At 38.7% G+C, this 26,504-nt stretch overlaps 1 protein-coding gene across 1 annotated transcript in view; it reads right to left on the bottom strand.

Moving 5' to 3' along the window:
* The window catches only part of nkain2 (sodium/potassium transporting ATPase interacting 2), an 89,766-nt gene that overhangs the window by 42,203 nt on the left and 21,059 nt on the right, over nucleotides 1-26,504 (bottom strand). The window contains exons 2-3 of the mRNA XM_041976616.1: nucleotides 2,136-2,273; nucleotides 1,342-1,422 (exon numbers count right to left, since the gene is read on the bottom strand). Of these exons, the coding sequence (XP_041832550.1) occupies nucleotides 1,342-1,422; nucleotides 2,136-2,273 (219 nt within the window). The remainder of the gene's footprint in view (nucleotides 1-1,341; nucleotides 1,423-2,135; nucleotides 2,274-26,504) is intronic.

Raw genomic sequence — 26,504 nt, 5'->3', positions numbered from 1 at the left:
ATCAACCCTTCGTTAGAAGGTTGATGAAAGCTGGGATATAAAAAACTCAACTCTTTCTTGGAGACTGAATATTTGTGAACTGTACCTTTTTTCCTACACTGAGATCTTATAAAACGAAACCAAGAAATTATCAGTTCATCACCTACTCAGTATTATATTCATATGGTACACTGTACACCACAGTACATACACTATAACAAATGATTTGATGAGAATCATACTACTTTCACATAAAACCATTTGTCATGGCCTTGGTGAATCACTTACTGAGATAATAATAAACGTATCAACTAAAAACTGAAAAAAAAAAAAATTAAATTGCTGTTGATACAGTTGTTAAAACCACTTTGATTTTTGTTATCGCACACATGTGAATGAGAAGCGTAAAACATCCATCTCTCTCAGCTGTATAATTAATCTCAAACTGTCTAAAGACCCAGTGTGGGAGCATGTACTCTATGGACGCGGATCCTGACAAGCCCCCCCCCCCCCCTGTGATTATAGCATATAAAGTTGTGCTAAAATTACTCTAAATTTATATGACCTTTCCTGTGAGAGTAGACAGGAGGAAGGTCATAGCAGCGATTTCAGGATTTGCAATCAGAGCAGGGTCATCTCTACACAGCCCTTTATCATGCAGGATTTCAGTTACTTCACAAAAGATCTTTGCTGAGCACAAACAGCTATAATTTCATTACCATCAGACCCTGGACATTATCAAACACAAATCTGCATCACATACAAGAGAAACTAGATTGATGCAAGAAGATTTATGGTAAGATAAATATGAATTAAATAGCAAGGCTACAATGAATATAAAGGGTTTCAACCCAAATCCTATTAAATTTCATAATCATTATCATATTAATCTTATTGATTTACAAGTGCTGGTCCTTTTTATGGCTGAATGACTGGATTCTGTCATGTATTTTTTGGAACTAATTTTAGCAGTAGATTAGTACTCATTGAGTAAATAGATGTGTATTGTTGGTGGCATAATGTACAGGTAAGTGCTAAAACTGTTAAGACAACAAGTGGGGTCTGTAGCACAAAGAAGCAAGATATTATCAGGCTGGCAGGCAACACTTGTTAGCAGGATCAATAAACTGCTAGCTTTAGCCTTTTCATGGGATTTATTGAATACTCCCAGTCTTAGTCTTGCATGTGAAACTTGTGAAATGCAAGTGTAAATGAGGCTTTAGCGAAACGTCTTTCAAACTCCAGTAATCCCACATGCAACAAGGCTGTAATATTGTAGTCTTAGCACAGCGAGAGAGGTGGTTATTCCAGGCACATACATTTGGAAGACTTAACAAGAATGCAAAAATAATATTTCCTTACTCTAGAGAGATCTCCAACCTCCAGGTAAAAACAAATGATGAAAACATTCCAGGTCATCCATACGACGAGCCAAGCTGCGTACTGCAGACAAACAGACAGAGAGCGGGAATCAGATAAAGATAAGATTTTACAAGACTTCATTGAAGAATTAGAAAATGAAAACTTGTTCATGTCTTTTGGAGCGAGCGAGATGGAGAGAAAAGACAGAGGGAGGATTCACTTCTGTTAAATGCAGAGAGACACCAACAACTGCTAAGAGTGCAACCAATCTCCTAAATCAAATCAGACAGGGAGAGACAATGGATGGCGGTGCTTTGAGTGTGTGCATGTGGGTTTGTTTAAAAAGGAGTGATAGGAAGAAATGAATAAATGACAGAATTTACTGAGCTTTCATTGTCTGTGCTGTCTCAATAAATACTGTTTGTGCATATGGAGGTTGTTTCATGAGGATGTGACACCTCCTGAAAGTTTATGAAATTTTTATCTTTTTATTGACAACATCTGTAGTGGAAAAACACAGGCTAACTTGTCCTGCTATGCAACTGTTCTGATCAAGTTTTTTATTCAGTGTCATGCTCCCTGAAAACTACTAACTTATGAAAACATTGCTTCACTCGGTTCCAGAGAAAAAAAAAACCTCAATTGAACTGTCACTCCAATAGTATTCAGCTATCATTGTTCAAAGCAGAGACCCGAGTATCACTAAATAAGAGGCTGCTGCTAAATTCATGGCAAATGGAAAATGGTTGCTTCCAGTGAGTGCCTTTGTGTGTGGGTAAGTGCTTAAAACTCACTCCAGTGACATATCTCGGCCTGAACTGAATAGTGCCGAACAGGCCCAGGATGACGATGATGATGTGTAGGAAGTTGGTCAGGATGGGAGCCCACTGGTAGCCCAGGAAATCAATCACCTGGCGCTCCAACACACTGACCTGGAGGAGGAAAGATGGGGAAGAAGAAGGAGAGATTAGTGGGATGGGAAAAGTAAGCTGAGTTTGATCATTTTGGGTTGTCACAGCAAGAAAACCATCAACACTTGACAGAAAGTGGGTGTCACATCAAGCTGGTATGAGCCTCTACTACATGACAGCAGCCAAAGACACGCTGAGAAATCTGAAACTATGAGTCGAGTCATAGAAAATGAATCATTAATCATGACTAACTTCAATTTGTAATGATTTTTCATTTCTCCTTTTTTGCTGTTTATGAGCATTCAATACAAATATGATTAGATTTCCATTTTACAGAAAAAAGATATTGACATATAATTAATCAGTTTAAAGAACAATCAATGAAGAAAAACTATGAGCACCCTGTCATCGAAACTTCATTAGAAAGGCACCAATTTCACAAGGTAGAGCTAAATAATATTTAGGATATGCTGACAGAATATTTCCCTAATAAAGGAATAATATTTCTCCACAGGTAAATTATCTTGAAAACTCTTTTTTCTCTCTCACACACACACGGAATAAATAGGCAGCAACAGAGGCAGATCAAATTAAAGATTTTTGACAGCGACTTCACTTGAAAAAGTTATTTAGTTTTATGGTTTACATAATCTTGTGTAAATTGTACATCGTGTACATTGAGTCTCTCATGGGGTATATTTACATGCATAGAAATATTCTGATTTGAACCTATTTAAGACTTTAGTCTAAAAAAAAATACTGCCCTACAAATAGCCCTTTCCAAAGCACATGTTTATGACTTTAAATGAAAAATAATCATGTAAGTCAGGGGTGCCTAGCTCCAGTCCTCAAGGGCCACAATCCTGCAGGTTTTTGATGTGTCCCTGCTCCAAAACCACCTGACTTAAATTGATGAATCATTGTGCAAAACTTAATAGGCTGTTGGATCTACTTAATTTGACTCAGGTGTGTTGAAGCAGGAAACATTGGAAAATCTGCAGGACCGACTTTGGGCACCCCTGATGTAGTGCATAGTTAGCATTAATGAGCTTTGTGGAATATTGTGGTTAAACCAGCGCTGTTGTATTGTTTGGAAACTGTGGTCCGGAGGCAGATGACTAAAATGGTTCTCTTTGGGAGTCACAGGAATAGACATGATCAAGAATCAGTAGACAGCACATGTTAGATGTTTTGGAGACGAAATCAGAGAGGCCAGACTAAATGGTTTGAGCTGAATATATATAGAGGGAGTGAATTACAGACGTATAGAAGGATGCTGGGGTTGGAACTACCAGGCAAGGTTCTAGAGGAGGACCAAAAAGAGGAGATTAGGAGTGTAGTGAAAGAGGACAGGAAGTTAGTTGGTGTACAAGAAGAGGATACAGAGGATGGGTGAGATTAGTGTCTCTCAATCCTGGTCCGCAGGGACCCCTGCCCCACATGTATTAGATGTTTCCAACTCCAGCACACCTGATTCAGTTTAATTGACCTGCTCATGAAGTTCTTTGCAAGCCTGTTAATGAGCCACTCATTTCAGTCAGGTGTGTAAGGAAACATCTCAAACATGCAAGTCAGGGGTCCCTGAGGACCAGGATTGAGAAACCCTGAAGTAACTAGCTGAAAAAGAAGAGAAAAAAAAAGAAGAAGAAGAAGAAAATGATTATTCTGATATTTTTGCTTATGTATGTGAGTTTTTCTTTTTTTTTTTTAATGTGTCACACATTTTACCTTTGGCGCACTTGCCTTGGACTTTTTCAAGCAATACAATAAGGAAATAAATTTTGTATGAAGGACACACCCAAGTTTGTTTTATGTTTAAAGTGATGTACATATAACATTGCTTTGAAGCAGAAGTTTAGGAACAAGAATATGAGTTAAATATCTTAGTCAAGATATATATATATATATATATATATATATATATATATATATATATATAAAACTAACCCAAACATTATGATTTTAAAATATCTTAAAAATAAAGTAAATTGGATATCCTCTGTCTAAGTTTGGCTATATCTTAATTAAACTGTGAGGAACAATAATAGATTGATGAAGCTATTAAATTTATCAGTGTGCTTAAAATGTTATTTTTCTTTTCTTTTTTAAATCTAAAATAGTTCTAGTGTCTGCGATGTACTGGCGACCTGTCCAGGATGTACCTCTGCCTCTTTCTTGCTAATTGCTGGGATAGGCTCTAACTTTCCCACTACCCTAAACTGGAATAAGCGCTATAGAAAATGAATGAATGAATCAATCAATCAATCAATCAATGAATAGCTCTAGTGTTGATCAGGACTAATACTAAAATAAAAATAATATATAAGTATTATTTCCACTTTTACTTGATTGGGTTAGTCTTGGTTGGGAACTTTTGGAAAACATAAAAGACCTTTGCAGATCTAAGAGGGTTCCGCACCATAATAATAAACTCTAAAAAGGATCTTTGGCATTAGGTGAAGGATATTAATCAGAAAATTTCACAAATCACAAGTGCTTTATTGTAATGAAGTAAACTATAATCAGTTCCACACACACTGCTGTTAAGCTCGCGGGGCAGAATTTGTCTATGTGTGTGTGTTTGGGCTTATTATCCCTCAGTCACTGGAGCCTCATGCTGAGATAGTTAATGAAGTCAGCGCAGCGTATGATACGGCACTGCTAAATACATTAACACGCAGACAGAGTGAGGGCGATAGGAAGATGAGGACTTAGAGAAGGCATGAGAGACTGAAAAATGTGCAGTGACAAAAGAAAAGAGAAAACACAGAAGGACACAAACATGGCTTTAATTCAACCCAAAACATGCTGATATTTGCAGCTGTTTCCTCAGTTGGAGGTATTTACACATCAGAATCCCACATTTCAAAAGCTTCCTTCTCTGTCACCACCACTGTCTTCTCACACCCGTGGACACAAGTTTCTGCATGGCTGAGTTTAGAGTGCCCTAATGTGAGACCATATGGCAACACCACAGCCACACAGCAGTGACGTACACACACTTGAGTCTGAAAAACAGACATGGGATGCAGCGATCAGATATTCATACTAAATGGGACATACTGAATGTGTAAATATAAAAGTAGAGGAAGGTATATGAGTGAATGCGTGGTGACATTTGTGAATCCACCCATGTGTGCATGTGTTTCCATGTCAGGGCAGGTCTGCTGTGCTTGCACTTGACAGCACCTGCTGTTATTGGACACACAGGGCTCAGCTGGCACTGCAATGTGTGTGTGTGAGTGTGTGCATGAGTCTTTGTGCAAGTGCCTTTATGTGCAAGCTCCATCTCTCTGCTTCTTTGTGTATTTACTTCATTGTATTATGTACAAGTGTGTCCTCCTATTGACAATTATATAGTGCTGCAATTGTGTGCCTTCCTTACAAGAGTGCACATTTACCCATACAGAGGCCATTATATAAAGTCAGAGGGCTCCTAGCCCATTATTTGAGGCCCCTTGGGGCCTCTCTTTCATCACCAATAATATAAACAGTCTTCACTCCAGCTGGGGACACACAAACACATGCACACAAACACATACACAGACTCGTGAAAAGATACAATAAGCCTCACAAATGCAAATGCAGAAAAGACATTTTGATTGCAGACATAAATTATATTTAAGAACACAACAGTCGATCAGTCTTGACAAAACTAATCTTTGCTGGTGTTTATTGCTCAAACTTGTATTGATATGGGAACCAATAAAAGCAATATTCAAATCCAGACCATCTGTTTCTTTGCAATGCGCTCTTTTTATGCGAAATTCTCATTACATGCCTCAGCTGCAAAACATCATCTGCCTCAGTATGTTGTTTCTTTGTAACTCAGCCCCTCAGTTCTCCTGACAGACAAAAGACAAAACGAGCATATACTCCTGCCAGCATCCTTTGCAACCACCAAATGATAGAAGACGCTTTGGATAAAGTGTGAAATTGCCCTGGCTTTTTAACATCTTTGACTCTAGTAGGGGGGTGGGGGTATAGAGAGATGTGCACAGAGCACGGTTGCGAACAGCAGATATGTTAGCAGATATGGCAGTTTTGTGATATGTGTGTCTGATGAAAGATTTTGCAGTGTACAGGTGGAGCTTCAAGCTGCCTAGCTGGGCCCTGTGGGATCTGCTGCGACACGCTTTGAAGCTGCAGAGAGAGATGTTCGTTTCAGTGCTGCTGCGTAAGCCAGAGGCACACTCACATCCAGCTTATTTATCCACTGTAGGTTTATTCTGTAAAGCCAGTGGTGGACACTGCAGTTCTGTCTTAATATGTGTTGATTTGGCAAAATTGTTGCAAGTGCCAGAAAGATAAGCTGCAAATGTTTTTCATGTTGCACGTATAGACTTCAGTTTGTATGTTTCTGTATAGTTTGAGTATGATTGACAAAACACAGAAAAACAGCTTCATATGCAGCCTTCTGTCAGTCTGTCTTTGCCAGCACAGAACCCCTCAGGGATCACAAATGTTTATTCCACCTACTGTTTTGTTGGCTTAAACTGAAGTTTGTCTTCTCAACATTCAAATGTACTACATCGAGTCTGACAAAAGAGCTCCATTGCATCACCATCCTGTTGTCCATTCCTGTAGAGTGTCTGGCATTTAACAAACTTTGGGTTGCATTTAAAGAAGAACTAAACTGATTTATTGTGGAGATTTTCTTTACTTTTGCTAAAGCCACAAGCTTTGACTCTCTTGTTAGAGAAGGCATAATGTTAATCAGTGGATTTTCCTAATGCCAAGAGCTGCTATTAAATCAATAACGTGTATTTACCAAACTGCAGCAGGAGGTGAAGGGCTTCGTTGAGAAGAGTCTTTCATAAACTACAGTGACAACCATCACTTGCAATTCTACCCAGCTGTTGCTAATTAAATTAAAGTGGCTGGCCATGTACAATGATGAAACAGTCAGCTTTGGAAATCACAGCCTCCTTCAATGCAAAAGTCTTAATCTCCAGGGATCCAAACAAGATTTCTCAAAAACCAGTTCCAAAACCAGCTGTTCATCAGCACTGAAAAAAGTGAACCGGTTGCATTTGCAACCAACACAGCAGTAAGCTGTGATTTCATCCAAATGCCAGCTGAGACGAACTTTGGAAATGTCATTGAATACAAAATGCACATCAGGCACTCATCATGCAAGCTGAAAGCCATTTGATGCATCCATCCGCTTTCTTTACCCACGACACCAACTGGAACCAGAAACCTCCATGCTGTGAGGTGGTTGGCTGCCCCAATCTAAAAATAAATACAAGAAATACAATACTGTCATGTGCATTCGTATTTCATTTTTGGGGCCACTTTATGCCACTCACTGACATACACAGACAAAAAGAGATGTAGCTGTAGTGACTGGCAAAGACACTCAAACACTTGGGGAATAGATTAGTGGCTGATGAAAGGGACAGCAAAGGCAGGAAGACTGCCTTCAGTGAATTTGGGAAAGGTTTTGCTCTGTTTGATTAGGAGTGATAGAATGATATCAAATAGTTATTATTTCTCCAGACAGTAAGTCACTGTGTGACCATTATGAGACACTGCAGGGCGGTAAAAGTGTTTTTATCTTAAACCAAAGGAAAAAGGGGAGAAAATTAGACAGAGAGGGAGAAAGAGTGAGAGATCTGATTAGAGGTGATTAAGATCCTACTGTTACTGAGGAAAGAGCACGAGATGAGACAGAATCACTAAGTGAAAGAAATGAATGGTTACATGTTCTCCTCCTTCTTATATCCTTCCTTACTTGACCACTCCTTCCTCATTCTCTTCTTGCCATTTTCTCCCAATCATCTTCCTCTACAACTTATCACCCTCTGCTCTTTTTCCTCCTCTTTCTTACTTATTTAATATGCATTCATCTGTTATCAGATCTGTTGTGTCATAAAACAAATTACCTCATCTACCACCTCCCTTCTTTCCCATTACCTCCAGTTTCCATCTTCCATTTCCTATAGCTCTACTTCATTTCTTCCCTTTGTCCTACCTGCTTGTCATTTGCTTCTTTTGCTTGCTTCCTCTTTTCCTCAGTCCCATCCTTTCCTTTGCAGGTTCCCTCAGCTCTTTGGCTGAAAAATTTTGCCTGGTTCTGTGACCTTTAAAAAACTGCTGATCAAATCCTCCTCCTCATCCCATTATAGATGACAAAGAGAGAGAGAGGCAAGAGATGGAGGCATGAAGGTGAGGGAGATCAGGTCAGGCGGGATAGGATGAGATAGACAGTGAGTAGAAACTGGACAAAGATGGACTAGGAGAGGGGGTGTGGAGAATATTAGGGATGGAGTGGAGAGAGGACGTTAGAAAATGCTAAAAGACTTTTTATGAGTCATGCAAGGGAGCATCACGACCGAGCAGCAACATCCAAGCAAATCAGAAACACACTGAAGTAAATATGAGCCCTTTCTCCCTTCTCAGCTTTCTAACTGAAACAGTAGATTTTCTGTTTCTGTAATCATCATAAACTTTATCCTCCTAATAAAACTACCAATGGTGGTTAATGTTAACTTAATTAAAGCTGTCTGCATGCACAGTATCCCACTGTGTACAGCAAAAGCAATCCACCATTGATTTTGGTTCACACGAGGATCAATTCATCTCCATTGGAGGCTATTAGGGACCATTTGTGGCTTCTTAGCCTACTCTCTGAGAAAGACCAAAGATGGCAGGGATGATGGGATGAGAAAAAAGAAGGGAAGGATCAAAGGATGTCAGGAAATGAAAAAGGGAATGAGGGTACGGGAGTGGGAGCGAGACAGAGGAAAAGTGTTGATGGAAAGAGACAATCACGATCATAGGTGAAGAACTCTCTATTAAATATCCAATTTCCCCCATCCAAGCCCACTCATGTCATCACAACTCTTCAATCATATCTGTAATAGCTGTAATTTCCTTAGTCACTCAGCTATACAAAGACTGCATACAGCTTCAACTGAAATTCCCATTATGAAATTCCACTGGATTACACTGGGTTGCACTCATGAGAAAAATCAAGAAATAATAATAAAGAAAAAGTAGAAATTGTAAATAAGTCTGACATAATAACCTCTTCTTAATTTGTCTTTTTCATAAAAATCATTAATGACCACAAGCAGCAAAAAGGATCCCTGATGGGTGAACCAAAACACCTGCTGCTAAGACCAGAGTCAGCAAATAAACACAATCTCCAGACATAACTCAGAATGAAATGTTTCACAATGTTTAATGGAAAGTTTAGTTTGTGGATGTATGCATTTTTTCCCTTTTACATCAGATTACATTTTCTTTGACCACTGAATGTCTGAGCCACAACACTGATTTGCAATACAGACCATGTTGCACAATCCCAAACCATGATGCAAAAGTAAATCAGTGTTAAACTCAACAACATGTGTGTCATGTACAATACAAATACTGGTAGCCTTACACACTACTTATCCTCCCACTCCTTGTTACAAACTGTAGATCCAGTATCTTTTCTCTGAGGTCTTCCCCACATGTGCATTAACAATGTACACTATAAAGATTGTTCAATGTCCTGACATATTGTGCAAGGTAAAATATATTACTCCCCTGGATTTCTCATAAAGCTCCTGCAGTATCTGGCTGGTAAAGAATAATTATGAAACCAACCCCTTTGGACTTTCTAACCTGGGCAACACACTCCAAGAAGGATGATCTGTGTAAAACATGGAGGCCCTTTCTTTGCCATCTCAGTATGAAAGTATTTGATATCTTGTCCAGGTTTGTCTGAGGTGCTGACCCCGGTCTACTATAGCTAACACACTAAATGTTCATAAAAACGTAATGAAGAACAACAAAAACACACTGAAGAAAGCAGAATTTCATGTTAAGATGGCTTAATAGATGCCATCATCTATAAACAGAAGGTTCATGCCTTACTCTTTTACCAAATTTAACTAAGCATCATTTCCACCAAGGAGGCGGGATGTTAAGGGTGTGAATAAGGTTTGTAAACTGTAATCTCGTTGCATTTCCACAGCCAACCGTAACCTTCCTTGAGAGGCAGAGTGACAGTCAGATAGCAATAGATGCTTCAGCTATATAATAGCACGAGGCCATTGCAGCGTAGCGCCTTCCTTAAAGTATAACCAAAACACGACTCAGAAACCAAGAAGGAAAATGCTGACCATCCAACAGTTTGTATTTTTTTCTTATTGGCAGTGCTTCATAATGCCGTTTTAAAATGAGATTTAATCAACAAAAAGAAAATATGTTGCTCTAAACAAGGACCCATTCCTGCTTTGTTTTTATGCCAGGACCACACAAAGTGACTTTTTTGTTAACCAATCAATGGATTGCTGTGTGTCAAACTCCACCCTTTTGGGTTGGTTCGGTTGGATTGGTACCACAACAGAGCAAAGTAGGATGGGTCGGTTTGGATATTAGGGTACCCTTCCCAGTTTTCGCATGTGGAAACAGAAAAAAATCCCACCTGATTAGCACCCGTTAGTAAAAACAGGGCTCTATACTGTCGGCAACACATTCTCCCTTTCTATGAAATCCCAAGTGTGTTCTATTGGCTTTAAATCTGGTGACTGTTGGAGTACAGTGTACTTATTTTCATGCTGGAAATTATTTTAGCTTTGTAACAAGGTGCATTATTCTGCTAGAAGTAGCCATCAGAAGATGTGTACACTGCGGTCATAAAAGGATGGACATGGTCAGTGTGTGGTCTCCTGTTGCTGTAACCCATCTGCTTCAAGATTTATAATGTTGTGCATTCAGACATGCACAGGCATTTTGGTCAACAGATAACTACAGCTCACTTTTTTGGACCATTCTGTGTAAACCCTAGAGATGCTTGAGTGATCAGCCGTTTCTGAAATACTCAGACCAGCCAATCTGGCAACAACAACAGCTCAATCACTTAAATTCTTTAATTCTTTCTTCTCCACTCTAATGCTCAAATTGAACTCCAGCAAGCTTTTTTGACCATGTCTATAAGCCTTAATGGGTTGATTTGCTACCATGTGATCAACCGATTAGCTGTTTGTGTTAACAAACAAATGGACAGGTTTACCTAATGAAGTGGCAGGTGAGTTTAGGTTTTAATGTAGACAGTAGAAATTTTAAGTATCTTATTCAGTACTTGTGATTTTAGCTCAACTGGCATTGTTCTGACCTACACAGACAAAATACAGCAGTACTGTTCAGGTTTTATGGTTTAAATTAAAAAATGATTTTTCTCATAAACACCTTACTAATAAACCAACATTTTCCCAACATGTTATGAGTTTTGCTAAAAGTTGTTTCTGTTATGTTTTAACAACTCTCAAATATCTGAATATGTGACATTAAGGAAACATCTGTAAATTATTTCTACACTTTCTGGGCTACATAAAAAAGTCCTGTCTGTATAGAGCCAATAAATTAGGAAATAAAACCCTTTTTTTGCACCAGATGGCTCCATGAAGTCTGTTCTTAACACATTTTGTCTGGTTATGAATAATAAGAATAAATGAATTGTGGATGGGATCTAAGTAGAATTTCACAAGTTTTATTATTAAAATTTAGCTGTCAAGAAAGGCTATCAACATACTGCATGATGCCCAATAGTAATATTGGTCCAATACCTGCCATTTGTTAATTGATTCCTGTCCAGATTATTTGCATTTGGTTAATTATTTTGCATTTATACTGCCAAGCCCTAATGTCAGTTTTCATGAACATGGCTGTCATGACAATCAACAGATCAGTAGAGAGGATGGAGGCCATGTTAGCCACTGAGCAACACTAAGTATCCTGCTGTTTCATGTAGAAAAAACCAAAATGGATAAAGATGATGGCGTGTAGATAAAAGCTGTATTGAAGAGAAGTACTTGCAAATTGTCATTATGGTCGCTCATCTTTATATTGCAGCTCCTGACAGACTACTTGAAAACATGATAAGGAACTGGTTGGCCTAGGGCCAAAGTCCATTTTCTCACCTAATTTGCTATAATACCCTCTGGCACCTGAACAAATTCTGACGGAAATTTGGATCCCACGAATGTCCAACATACTCAACTGTAAGGTCACTGGTCAAACACAGATATGCTAAATTAATTTTTGCAACACTGCAAGTGAATCACATTTGGCAACTGATTAATGGACATATTAATGTTTTAACATCCCATAATTTACACATGCATTCACAAATGTTTAAATCTGATACTTTCAGCATGAGATTGAAGAAATCAGAAAACATTTGTAACACTAAACCACATCTTCATACAGATTAGGAATCTGACCTCCAGCCAAGCTGCATGGAGCCTGCTCTCATTGGTTGGAAAGAGTAGCCATACTTCCTGGTGGGCGTGGCCCGCCCTTCAAAACTTCAACAAAGAACTCAGAAGTTTTTGGAAGATAGCCAGAATAAAGAGAAGAATGAAGTTTTGCACAGAGAGAAGAAAGCTGAGTCGAGACCTAAGCTGAGCCTGCATTAAACATGCATGAAGATGAGAGCAGTGGCAGGAAGGCATTGAGAGAAGAAATCTTCTCTCTACATGTTTCCTTTGCCTTAGTCTCAGTTTTTTTTTCTTTCGTTGAACTTTATAACTAAGTCAAACTCCGTTCGTTCGTGTCTATTTGATCTTTTTTGTAACAAGTTAAGTCATGTTTGTGTACTTTAAACAAAAGCGCAAGTTTTTCCGACTCTCTAAGCTCAGCCTTTTTGATTCTTTTCTCATCACTCCAGTGATTAATGGGCTCAACACATAGGGGGCAACCAACAACAGTGACAGGCAAAATTCATTACCAGATGACAAACAGCAGCGACAGTGGCAGCTTCACGTATCACGCTTTCGGATTGCACTCTCAGTTCGTGTTCTCGAATCGAGCTCTCAGATCGCGTTCTCGGATCGAGCTCTCGGATCGCGTTCTCGGATCGCGTTATCGGATCACGCTCTCAGATCGCGTTCTCGGATCGCGTTATCGGATCGCGCTCTCGGATCGCGTTCTCGGATCGAGCTCTCGGATCGCGTTCTCGGATCGCGTTCTCGAATCGAGCTCTCGGATCGCTTGTCTCAAAACAATTTGACTGGTTATGACACTGCAGGGAATTTTGACATTTTCAAAGCAGTCAGACAAGGTATCAAGGATGGATAGTCAGAAGATTTTTTTCAACTTGACAGAAATCTTACTGTTGACTCTATTGTACAAAAGAGAAAGACAACCCTGGGTTCATCCTATTCTACAAACAAGAAAACAGGATGGTGAATATCATTATTTGATGACAAATTCACCGTGGTGCCACGTGGCTGCCTTTTCATTTACATCTCTATAATGTTTGCGTGAAGTATTGTAAAGTATGGGAAAGTCAGACAGCTAAAACGATCTGTTCCTGTTGTTTGCAGACTGTGCTGTCTAGCTTGCTCTCAGCTCATTATTCAGTCAATGAAACCCTCGCTGGTTGGTTGTAGTGTCATGCGACAGTGACAAAAATTGAATATTTCTCTATTTTCCTGTGTTGCGTTGCAAGCCCCGTGTGCACGTCTACATGAACGAGCGCAACATTTTACATGCACAAATGTCGCCTGTTGCTTGGCTGGAAGAGGGCAGCGATTTTTGCCTCATCACGAAGGTTCCATAGCAAATGAATGGAGAAGGAGAGACTTCGCCTCCCGTGTGTCGAGCCCATAACACATGAAAACAATGATTGCCACAAAACTTACATAAACTCAAATCAAAGAATTACGATTAAAAAAATCTTGGAATAGTGAATGTTTTCCTAGAAGGTGAGGTACTTGTCATCCTGGACAATCAATTCTAAAACGTTGTCCGTTATTGTTGAGGCTTTCTCACTTTCGTTTGCGAATGTCTCACATTTTTTAAAAGCATTTGCCAGTGTTTGCTGTTTCTGTGGTTTGTTACTCTTTTCCTTTCAGGCAAAAAACTTCTCGTGCTTTATAACGTGATGGTAATCCAAAATATTTTTTAAGGCTGCTGGTGTTAAATTTGCCAACATAATGGCATAATGTATTATGTTGTGTTATTCATATAAAGTTATCCAAATGTTAAGACCTGGTAAAAACTGAATATTCATTTTTTCTTGATCTTGTCCTAATACATAAAACCTTAGATATAAGAGATCTTAGATATGTTTTATTTTTCATGATTTTATTTAACACACATTCCTATAAAGCTCCTTCTGCATTAATTCCACTTTTTTGCCATGAATTCATCCTACATCTCCTTGACAATTAACTGGAGTGATTAGTATTCCTAAGAAACATTTCTTTATGTAAACGTGGCATTTAAATGTCAAAAACACCAGTTAATCAGTTTGGTATTTCAACAGATCCTCCGTCTCTGTCTCACTGTCCACCCCACTGCCTGTATATATTTCTGCCAATGCTCTTTTGTTTTTCTGGCAGCTGGATGCTGCTCTTCCTCTGTCCAGAAACAAAAATGAAAAAGCTTATTTCTTTTTTTTTTTTTTTGTACCTATTACCTTTGTTATTGTTACTAGCATGACGGAAGGCACCCTAAAACTTAGCACCATGTCATGTAAAATTAATAAGATTAAATGGTTTATTTGACCAATCATATCAATATTAGCTAAATAAATAAAATGAGTACCACCAGCCCCCCCCCCGCCCCCCCCCCCCCCCCACACACACACACACACACACCCATTATTAAAGTACACACTGTGAGGGTTATTTATAGTTGTGGCATCTGAATGTTACATACACTCATATGCACACAAATCTGAATACACACAATAAAAACACATGCTACAAAACAAAAGCCAGGGAACATGGATGGAGATAAACACACACACACACACAGCTGGAGGACATTCTCTCTCTCAGACTATCAATCAGATATGATTAGCCTGTCTCAAAACAAGAACACATGGGTGCGTCTGAGTGTGTGTGTTGGACTGTGTGCTCATTCTGCGCTGAATGTGTCATTAGCAATAATTGCAGGTTGCAGCAGAAGCTCTTTACAGTCATTTACCATGATTGACCAACTGATTATCATTAATATTATACACATCATCTCCCTTCTTTCTTTCTCCCTCCCCCAGCACCCTCTTTGCTCGGATCTAATCTGTACTTTGCTGTAATAATCGAACTATTGAGGCATGAATTTAATGTCTTTGATGGAGGCCCTTGTACATGTGTTTGCCTCTCTGCTGCTGTCTTTGTAAGCTCTCTCTTCCTCTGTCTGTCTGTCAGATTGCCGTTTTTCTGATCCGGTCCAACCAAAGACACACTGACATTATCAGAGGAAAGCAGAAAGAATAAAAAGCACAGATCTGTTTCAAAATCTTTATCAGCTCTGATGCTTTGATCTAAACTGGCCAGACTTTGACGAAAGCACACAAGGGAGGAGGAAGCAAAAAAGCTGGACGAAACTTGTGGAAAATATAGTTTAAGTGTTTGCTTAGAGATGAGAAGGAACAGTTTCTGTACATTTCTTGTACTTCTTCTGATTTATTATTGAGATCTTCCTGATAGATCATAGTGGTTAAATCTTATTATTCCCTGTGGTTATAAACTGAGGGAATTTGCAGCAAATTGCAAAGTTGCAATGATTTCAAACAGATGTGAGCAGCAATGCAGTTTGTGTAAAGGGTTGTGTTTTATTCCTTTTCCTTCTTAGATCTTTAATGACTCCAGTTTCTCCTCCTTATTGCCTTCTTCTCCTTCTTTATCTTTCACCCCACCAATTATATCTCTCTCCCCTCCAAACCTCTCCTCTTTCTTACATTTGGCTCATCAATTTTGCTATTTCTCCTTTTGTTCTCCTCCATCCATCCCTTTCTTTTTCCATTCGCCATCCCTGCTTACTTTATGCTTCCATTCCCATTATCTTCCCTACCCCTTTTTCCCTCCTCTTGCCCTGCGCCTCCGTCCTCCCATCCCTCCAGTAATCGGTTTCTGTGTCACTATTCAAGATATACACACACACACACAAATGCAGTAGCATCTCCTTCTCAGTCAATCTGTAAATGAATTATCAGCCCACCAATGGTTTTCCATTCGTACACTCTTATATCTTAATGGACGATCTATGCAGGCAATGCTTTTATAAGAATAAAATGTGTGTGTGTGTACATGTGTGCCGGTTAGCTCAACTGCTGCATGATAAATAGGAAGTATTAGGAAGTACCTCAATTGTACCCAGGGGCTCTTGTTTTGTGTGTGTTAAGTGCATGTGTGTGCGCTTGTGTCTGCATGTTTAACGTGTGTGGTTTTTGTTTGGCTGTTGTGGGTTTTGTTAGCAGAGTTATGGCAGTCCATGTCGAGCGTGTTTTGGATTTTGAGTGCGTGCACGTGTGTGACGAAAGAAGCGCGAGTGGGAATGACACCAGATAAATCCACAGATGGACGCCCAGCGGGCTGAGAAACATTAAGACAGCACAAACACATTAACACACACACACACAGTGGTAAGAAGATACTGGCCTCTTCCTCTCTCCGAATAACCACATGGGAGGCAAATGAAATCAACCACATCATTGGTGGTTGTGGTGTGTGCATGTGTGTCTACAGATGAGCAGAATGCAGCTCAGTGTGTGTTGTGCAATTTTTGGTAAAAGAAATCACTTTGAGGAAATAAATAATATAAAATCTGATTTGCGTGCACATCATCAGAGAAGCGAGTACGGCATTAAGACAAAGAGGAAGACTTTCTCAGCACATGCTGTTCCCTAAAGCACTTCAGCTCCTTCAGTAAGTCTGGAGAAAACAGCACAAGTGTAGTTTATTATGTTTGGGTCAGGGCCAAAACTAAATTAACTTTGAGTCCTGGCTTGAATAAGAGACATGAATAGAACCTGTAGTGTCCCGGCCAACAATGAACTGCCAGCCCTCTCTGTCATCTTATTTAAATAAGCTTTATTGTGCTCACGTCACTCATATCATCATTGGATGCCAGGCACTTTATTTCCACCTGCTCACTGTTGTGTAGCAGAGAATGTGGTCATATCTTCATAATATTATACTGTCTATAACTGAGGCCATGTTGTTGATCACCCAGTCACCAGCAGAGGAGCAAAACCAGGATGGTGCATGTGGCCCATCTGTGTGTTTACTGTCCAGGAATGCCTACAAGCAGATTGCACTTAGGCCATTTATGATACCTTAAATGTGGAAACTGATTCAGCTATCCATCAGCAGGCAACCTGCTGCTGAGGTCCAGAAAAACAGCTTTTACAACCATATTTTCAAATAAGTTATACACGCTTTGTGATGAAAATAAAAGAAATTATTTAAATTTGATGCCAGAAAATAAAAAAGTTGTAACAGAGGGGGATTTACAGCTGATTTGGGAAATAATGAGATCTATTGCTGTAGTTTAAAAGCTAATCTTTTTTCTCCCTCTGCTTTTCAATCTGACTGACAAGTCTAGACTGCAGGAGGCCAGATTTTACCTGGTCTTCTTTACTTCAGTGTAATGCTGCTGTAATACATGTAGATTGCAGTCTGGCTGAAATAATCACCGTCTTTCCTCAAAAAGATGTCATTTAGAAGGCAGGATATACTGTTCCCAATCTTGTTTATATCATTCAGCAAGTTCTCTTTGACATGTAGAGTAATTCACCCCATCCCATTAGTCACACTGGTGTTTGATGTGTGTTGGGGCAAGAAGCTGAATTGTCCATTTCCTCTTTAGTGAGGAGAATATGGCATCTGTTATTCCAAAAGAATTTAAAATTCAGATTTATCAAGCTTTCTACCTTACCTCAATTTCTCCAGATTCTCATAACTTTTCAATCATATTATATAACAGAAATGGAAATGGAAACTTTTCCATTGTAAAATAAAATCTGGAGTTCTGTATTGTAAAAAAATACTAAAACTAAAACTATGAATTCTGACAACCTTATATTGTTTGTAATTTAATTGTATATACTGCAACAGCAAAATCATTCATCGTTGTACCATGTTGTACCATCGTTGTGATTACTTTGTATTATTGTAATTACATGGTTAAATCCAAACACAGCATAACAGCACAAACACCAGCTGTCAAGCACAGTGGTGGAAAGGTGATGATTTGGGCCTGTTTTACAGACACAGAAACTGGACACCTTGGATTCATTCAGTTGACCCTAAACTCCTCTGTATCCTAAAGAGTAGAATGTTAGGCCATCTGTCTGACAACTAAAACTGGGTCATGCAACAGGAAAATAATCCCAAACACAGTAGCAAATTGACAACACAATAGCAGGAAAAAAAAAAGAAAAATCAAGATGTTGCAATTCTCCTCTATCCCAGTGAAATCCTGTGGTTGGTTCCCAACAAAGCTGTGCATAGATGAAAACCTGCAAATGTCAATTAACTGAATGACTGTTGTAAAGAAGAGTGCATGAAAACTCCTCCACAACATCCAAAGTAAAAAAAACATTTCAAATTAATGCCACATCTGACTTCGTAGCTACCTTATTTTAAGAGCTGGGATTAAGTCCTGATGCATAAAAGCTTAGAGATGAAAAAGGGTGCACTCTATTTTTATGCAACTCTAATTTTATACTCTAATTTCATGATTCATTTGTGAGATGAAACAGAGCTGAAGATTCCTATCAAGGTTCAGATAACTAATAAATTACAAATTAGATAGAGTATATCACATTAGCATTATTGCAGGGAATTATATTCACTATTGATTAATCCATATTTTGTTTGAACTGACGTAATTGTTTATCCAATAAAACACACAGAAGCTGTGAAATATGGCAATTATAGTCTTCAGAGTGAGAGTCCTGTTTGTTTATTTTGTCTGATAATTGTTTTTTTAAAATCATTTTCACAGTTAAATAGGAGGAAAGATGTATGGGTTTGTGTTTAAACTTCAGCAATCACACAGTTAATAGACAGTTATCAGACAAACTAGTTTTCATTGTAGAGTAAAAATAGCAAAACCAGAAGGCATTTGAAGTGCCATTTGAGATGGCACTTCAATTTAGAAAGCCATTTCGGGCAGAACCTATTAGTAGTAATTTTAATTAATTTTATATCAAAGTTATTGTCGTTTGATGCATTAGTGCAGCAATCCTCAGTCCTGGTCCTTGAGGGCCAGTGTCCTGCAGGTTTAGTAGTTTCCTTTTTGCAACACACCTGATTCAAACCAGTGGGTATTAAACAGACTTGTGCAGAGCTTGGCATCAAACTTTGCACAAGTCTGAGTCTGGATCAGTAGTCAAGGTACTCAAGCCTGTGAAATGTGTCTCTTCCTGTGGCCACAAGTATATAAATCAGTCCAGCTGCACACATAACAAATAAAATACAGAAACCACTTCATGTTCACTATGATAGTTCTGAAACATGGTAAATGCAAAGAATATTAATCTCAGGCTTATCTATGCAACTTTGCAATGGATTGAAAAGGCTCCTATATTACTAATGATTCTTCTGTTAGAAAATTCAAAAGTACAGCAAGCAATAGCATTGACAAGGTGTTTTGATTTTCATACCTGAATCTGTTCTGTTTCAAAGATGGACCAACAAAGTCAGTTCTTTGTCGAGTTGGAGATGGAACTTTAAGCTCTATGGGGCTATCGACCTGTTTTGGCTATGAATCAAGTTATTGGTTCTGTTGAGTAACAACTTATGTTACATCAATCTGTGTTAAATTTTACTACATGAGAGTTAGTCAGCATGAGATTCAAGTATACATTAGGGTTAGCAAATGAATATGACCCTATAAAAATCAAGCTAAAGCAAAGCAAAGTCACGTTTGGATTAGTTTTGCGACGAATTAAAAATTATTGGCTGTAATACATAGGGCTGTCGCAATAACCGCAATATCGCAATACCGCGGTATTGTTAAGCCTAATCGCAGGGCGTGGCAAGCGACCGCCACCACCGCCGGAAGAGTGTCCTGGTTCCGTCCAAACTTCTATTTACATCCGGTCCTACCCTAGAGCTGTTCATTTTAAGATCAACAGACAATGGCAACTGCACTAGTCCCAAAGCCAAATGTAACTGCCCCAGTTTGGGAACATTTCGGTTTTCACCCAAACGAAAAGGGAGAACCAGAAAATTTACAGGAGGCAATATGCAAGATCTGCGCCAAAAAAGTCATTGTCAGTCGCGGAAATACGACAAATTTGAGATCTCACCTAGCTAGCACGGACAGAGTTGATCAGTGTGAAGGATGGAGAGGGAACACGGAAAAGCATGACATAAGTGACGTAATGTAAGGGCCTGAATATTTATACTGTCATGATGGAGATCTGCATAATTACCATGCAGTTTAACATTGGAAGCTGCCGCGCATGTCGTTTCCTGCTGCTGCATCAGCACGTCCCTCCACCTGATCTGAGAAATCGAAACTAAAACCAGAACAGCGCAAGCGGCGGTCACAACCCGCAGCTGCAAACATAAACAAAAATACATAATTTTTTTCTTTCTTATTTACACACCTACTACTACATTTTTAATAAAATCCGCGTAGATTGTTGCCTTCGGCAAAATCAGGATTGCGCAATGTTGATGAATAGATCCATCTCCCTCTCTCTTTTTTTTTTAATTGCGGTGACACCGCATACCGCGGTGTTGAGACAACATGCAACACCGCAGGAGGAAATTCCTTAACCGCGACACCCCTAGTAATACATGTATCCAAAATGCCAAGCTGGCTACAGCAACACTCCTAACCTGGAGAAACACCTCCTGAAACACAATATAATTCTAATACCTGAGTGAACCTGAAGAACCTGACGTGAGAAGTCCTACAGAGAAGCTTCAGCTATCATTAGTACAAATGATGGGTCCTCCATGATGAAACTTTAAGTGAGGCATTTTTACTGACAAATTTACTGACATTTATAACTTCATTAGGCTCTATACTGACATCTTAAGTTAATAAGTAACTTAATGGGTAAGTTGTTGATGCTGTTGCTTTACCTCACTGGGTAGTTAGCTAACGTTTCACTGACTGGTGTTGAGTGCAGACTGTCACATATTACCAGCACAAATGCAGTAAGTTAGTTTTATGCTGACATGAGATACTATCAGCCGGATGTACTAAAGTTATAACTACACCTCATTATTCAAAAAGTATAGAATGATTTCTTTTTGTTGATTTGAATGAATTTTGGTAAATAGTACACATTAGCTCACGTGATCCATCAGTTGTGATCACAGTTATGACTTGTAGTAGTTGCCTAATTGGACACTTCTAAAAAATGTTTTCATGCTTTGGTAGAACTCACAAACTTTCAAGGCAATGAGGCTCTGAGTTGGTTGTATGGTATCTTTTAGTAAATATGTCACTTTAATGAGTCTAGCGGTAAAAATAACACCAAAGAAAGAGATTCTGTGCTGCACACACAAGTGAAAATATCAGAATTAATTTCAGGTGGTTTTACTTAGCTTGACTATGTATATACAGAATCTCCAAGAAATACCTATTTCACTTAGTTTTATAAAAAAAAAAACTGTGTAAATTTGAATAAATCTGAAATTTGAAAACTGACATGTTCTTCCCTTAAAATGTTATACAGAATGAATAAAAACATAAATTAAAAAAAGTGTGAAAAAAATTAACAACTGAAAGCAAACAAACCGCTGGCAGCTGTTGCGACCATGCCAGCCAAATCTCACACACTGAGCACGAGGCTCAAACAACTGACATGGTTCACAGGCTCTCATATCACACCTCCATTTTCTCACACAGCGAATAACAAATCTGAAACTGATAACAATACAGCGTGAGAACAGGTCACCCAGCACCACCACATCTCACCTTTTCATTACCTGCCACTTTATTGAAACTGATGCTGCTTTCACTCCGTGAGACAGCCATTCAACGAGTCTTTGTCATCATGGCAAAATATTCTCCTGGTGACACCTGCTGTAAAAATGGTGTTTAGCACTTCTAGCAACCATGTTTATGGCCACTTTTTTTTATCAGAAATAACAGAGTTGGAGCTGTGCAAAAGTCTGTCAAAAGATTTACTGATGTCTAACCTAGATGGAAGAAGGATAAGAGTGTTGAGTGATGCTACTTGTGTGACCAAAGCCAGCAAGTGGGCCATGATGTTTTGCCAACAGAAGTAGAAAATTAATTGATATAGCTGATTCAGTCCACCTCGATAAGACAACATGATGCCCACTGATAATGATTTATTGCTGTTCTGCTTCCAGCAGTCTAAAGGAAACATATATAACTGGAAGTCATACTGGGAGTATGGGGTAAGCACTGGTGCTCAGTTATCAGATCATATCCGAGGTGACTTTTTCAAAAAGAAAAACTCAATAAATTTCTTTGAATCATTTAGTCAGTAGGGTAAGAATATGTGGGATAAACTTGTTTTAGGTCCGGAGGTAATTGTCTAAAAAGTGAAAAGCATGCCATAACCTGTCTGGTCTATTTTACTAAATTTTCTTGTTTAAAAAGTTATATTTCAAATTAACATTGAATGGGTTTTGTTTGCAAGACAGTACATATATGGTAGGAAGTTAACCAATTACCTTTAACTTCCTTATAAATTAGCTATACTTTGTTTAAGATATTCTGTACATTTAAGTTTTCATTTATAAAATTGAGTCAAACACTTCAAGACACTTAAAATTCTCACTGAATTTGTTCATTGGAGGTCCAGTGAGTAATATGGCATCTATAACTGAGATATGTAACCATTTAGTTATCCCATATCGCCTTCAAACGTTGGCATAAGCATGTCAAAAAAATATTAAGGTGGCTGCATTAACATGGCAGTGCAGGATAGAGGAGGGGAAATATCTTTTGCACCCTTTGACATAAAATGTCACTTTATTTGTGTCAACTTATGTAGTTTAACATTTTGCATTTTCATTACACAGTACTACTAATTTATAGCAGAAAGCCTATGTGATTCTGTCTATTAAGGCAGCAAATGCCAATGTGTCTTAAAGATTTATTTGAACAATATTTTTTAGTAAATAAAAACTTTTCACAATAACTAAATTGTCAAGCATTACTTCTTTATCCATCCCTCTCTTAGTTCATTTATCCTTCTCAACAAAACCTAGTCTTGTGTACAGCATTCCTCTTTCACTTCCAAAGCCTCCCTCTGTCCCTGACTCCCTTCTTGCATCTCTCCCTTTTTAAAACACCCTGGCTTGTCCTTCACTTCCATCCTACCTTGTTCAGTCCCACATTACCCCCAATACCTCTCAGGTTTCCACAGCAACACACACAAAAAAAGACAGAATCACAATATCCCACACGACTGCAGCATCACCTTAACACTCACACAAAATATAAGCTGGCAGAAGCTTGTCACTGTAATCAACCCCACATGTGCAGACTCACACAGAAACATCACCATCGCTCTTGTTTCTTTAGACACACACACACATTCAGATGTAATCACCGTGAGTGCTAAGAGCGCAGTGCAGAGGTGTGAGGGCTCTCAATGCTTCTGCGAACCATCAATCATAAAAACCTTTCTGGGGATTGGACAGCTGACAGTGTCCGCATTACGCATCGTCTCCCTTTATTTTAATCAATCATGTCCCCTGCTGCAAAAGGCCTACGGATTGCCAAATGATATTGGTTTGCTTTCATCAAGTGAGTGATCGTATTGGATTCAAAAAAGAAATTTGTTTTGTGTTAATATTTGCTCAGTTCATTAGTTTTTTGGGTTTATTTTTTCTTTTTGTAAAAGTGCTGCCTCAGCGTGCATAGACGTGAGTCGAAATTAAAAAAGCCCACAAACACAGACATAAGTCAAGTATGATGTGGATAGGGGCAGCAATAATTCCTAAAGGCAACATTACAAGAAACCTCTTCACCTGAAATGACAGAGTTCCAACAAATATGCCTCTAATATAGCTGACATAGGAGAAAAACGTCAGAACAGCTCAGTTGAACAACGACAGAGTTCAGGTAGGCCATTTAACTGCTCCACTATGAACGAAAGGCAAATCTTTGACTGAAGTATGTCAACACTGGATTGTGAGAAAAAACGTTGAGACATTTTTTGGTTTACAAATCATGACTCACTGCACTGACACTGTCTTTAAGTTGATAAATGATGATTTTGTCGATTTTGCTTGGCTGTAAAACAGGCTTAAAATTTTTAAATCAACTATTTAATGGGCTGCTTTCAGTCATGGTTTCTGCCGTGTTTAGCCATCTGACAAAAGGAACAGAAGAATATGTGAACGACAGCAACTTTATTGGGAATTTAGTTATAATAATGTACACTGTTCTTACAAAATGATGCAAGAATATGGGTCTTTGGAATATGATTGGATCATGAGTGGATCATCTTAACCCCTTTGAGTCTACCCAAGCATTTACATGAAGGAGTAATTTATCCTTAAACAGTGTTACCTGCGTGTTAATTGATTTTGAAGTCTGGATTTTGTACAACTGTGGTCTAACAAACATGTTTACGTAACAAAAAAAATAAGTAATTTTTTCTTGTGTTGCATAAACATGCCAACTGACAGGTGTCCTTATGAGAAGGAATCCCAAGACAACAGATCAATTTCAGAGGAATTTCTTGGTATCTTTGTTTATAAAACTGTCTATAAAGTAGTACAAATTAAACCCTACATACTCTGCCAGGTTCAGGACATTTGTTCTTGTTCTCGAAGCTGCAAAAACAAGAAAAAAGTTGGTTTTTTGGTCCAGTCAGTTCATACTTTATGAGAAGTTTCATCTGTGATGGAGATAACTGCGGGGGTACTTCTTTTGTTTTAATGTGCAATGAACAATTGACCCGGTGATTTCATATTTAATGAGAAACTTTGTCCATGCCAGGGGGGGTTGTGCATGCAGTGGTGTCTTTGTCTTTATATACCACATGTGTTGTATTAATTTTTGTACTTTCTCACCACCTTGAGCAGCTGTTAATTAAAGCTGTCCGTTCAGCCTCGCATTAGTGAAAATGTGGAAGTGACAACATTTCACTTCACGCCCACCTTAGACGTCTGACTAATCACAAAATACTTGTTAAACTCCCAGGACAAAAAAGTTCTGCTAGACTGATGCTTCTAGAAAAAGTCGCAAATTGACATAATTTTGTCCACACTATTTCCATTTCAATGGTAATGCCTTTTACATGATCAAGATTTCATTTCATTCAGGGCATTTACTAGTACTAAAATGTTTCTAGAGGTTCTATAGACCTTTTCACATATCAGCTCAGCAACATGGCTGCAGTGGTGAGCCCCTCCTTGACCTGCTTTTGTGAAAGTTTGATCAACCACATCAAACCACTAATGACAAAAGCAGGAAACAGGAAACAGGAAATGTCAAATACATGCATCAGTACCAGACAATCTGCCAAAATTCATTCTGGTATTCCACAAATCATAGTTTATGTTGCATCCACAAACATGCACAGTGAACAGTACTGCCACCAACATGTCTCCTATATCCAAAAACATACTGTGTATCTATTTTGGTGAAATGTAGTTTGGCTGATATGCTGATACGGAGCTGGGCTGTAAGCTGACACTGTATCTGTATCTCACTTTAGCTGCCGTATTCAAAAATACAAGAGATTGCTGGATCTGATTACTGTGCCTTTGTGTGTTTGTGTATGTAAGAGTATGACAGTGATAGCAGAAAAAAAAAAGAAAGGGGGCAATACTTTGTATGTGTGTGTCTATGTAAATGGGAGATAGAACTGGAGCCAAGGCAGAGGGCAGGTGGGTAAGGTAATAAGACTAAATCAATTCATACTGAGGAGGAAGATGGGGGGAAAGAGGAGGGCACAAGAGAGGTATGAGCAATGCAAGAAAAATGATTACAGGTAAGGATGAAAGTGTAATGCCGAACTACTTCTGCTCTTGCACATCACTCAATACCTTTTCTATTCCTTAAAGGGATTAAAAACTGAAACAAAACTCTCCTTCATTGGTAGCTTCAGGGGCCGTGTGAGGAGAAGAGGATTCTCTGGATTCATATTGCAAGACACCAGAGCAAAGAAAACTGGCTTCATCTGCATGTTTGTGTGTACATGGTTATGAATTTGTGCCCTGCATGACAATGTGCATTCATTTCTGTGCGTGTGTCAAAAAACAAAGTGCCAAGAAATATATTTATAGATCAAAATAATGGCGGCTTTTGGAGTAGTGACAGAAGAGCTTGGCAGGCAGCAGTGAAAATGTGACCTACTGCTGATAAGAAAGCTCTTCGTGCAATCAAAATGCAGAAGCTAACCATTATCAGGAATGTAAAATAATGTGCTTTTCAAAACACAAATGCAATCATCAAAAGGGAAGTGATCTACATGCCTGATATCCAAGTGTTTCAAAAACGCAAGGAGCCACAAAAAACTACCTTTTAATAGTTTAATAATGTCTACAAATTCTTAGTGATACT

The sequence above is a fragment of the Melanotaenia boesemani genome, chromosome 22, assembly GCF_017639745.1.
Source record: "Melanotaenia boesemani isolate fMelBoe1 chromosome 22, fMelBoe1.pri, whole genome shotgun sequence".
NCBI lineage: Eukaryota > Metazoa > Chordata > Actinopteri > Atheriniformes > Melanotaeniidae > Melanotaenia > Melanotaenia boesemani.
This window is presented reverse-complemented; position numbering and strand designations above follow the sequence as displayed.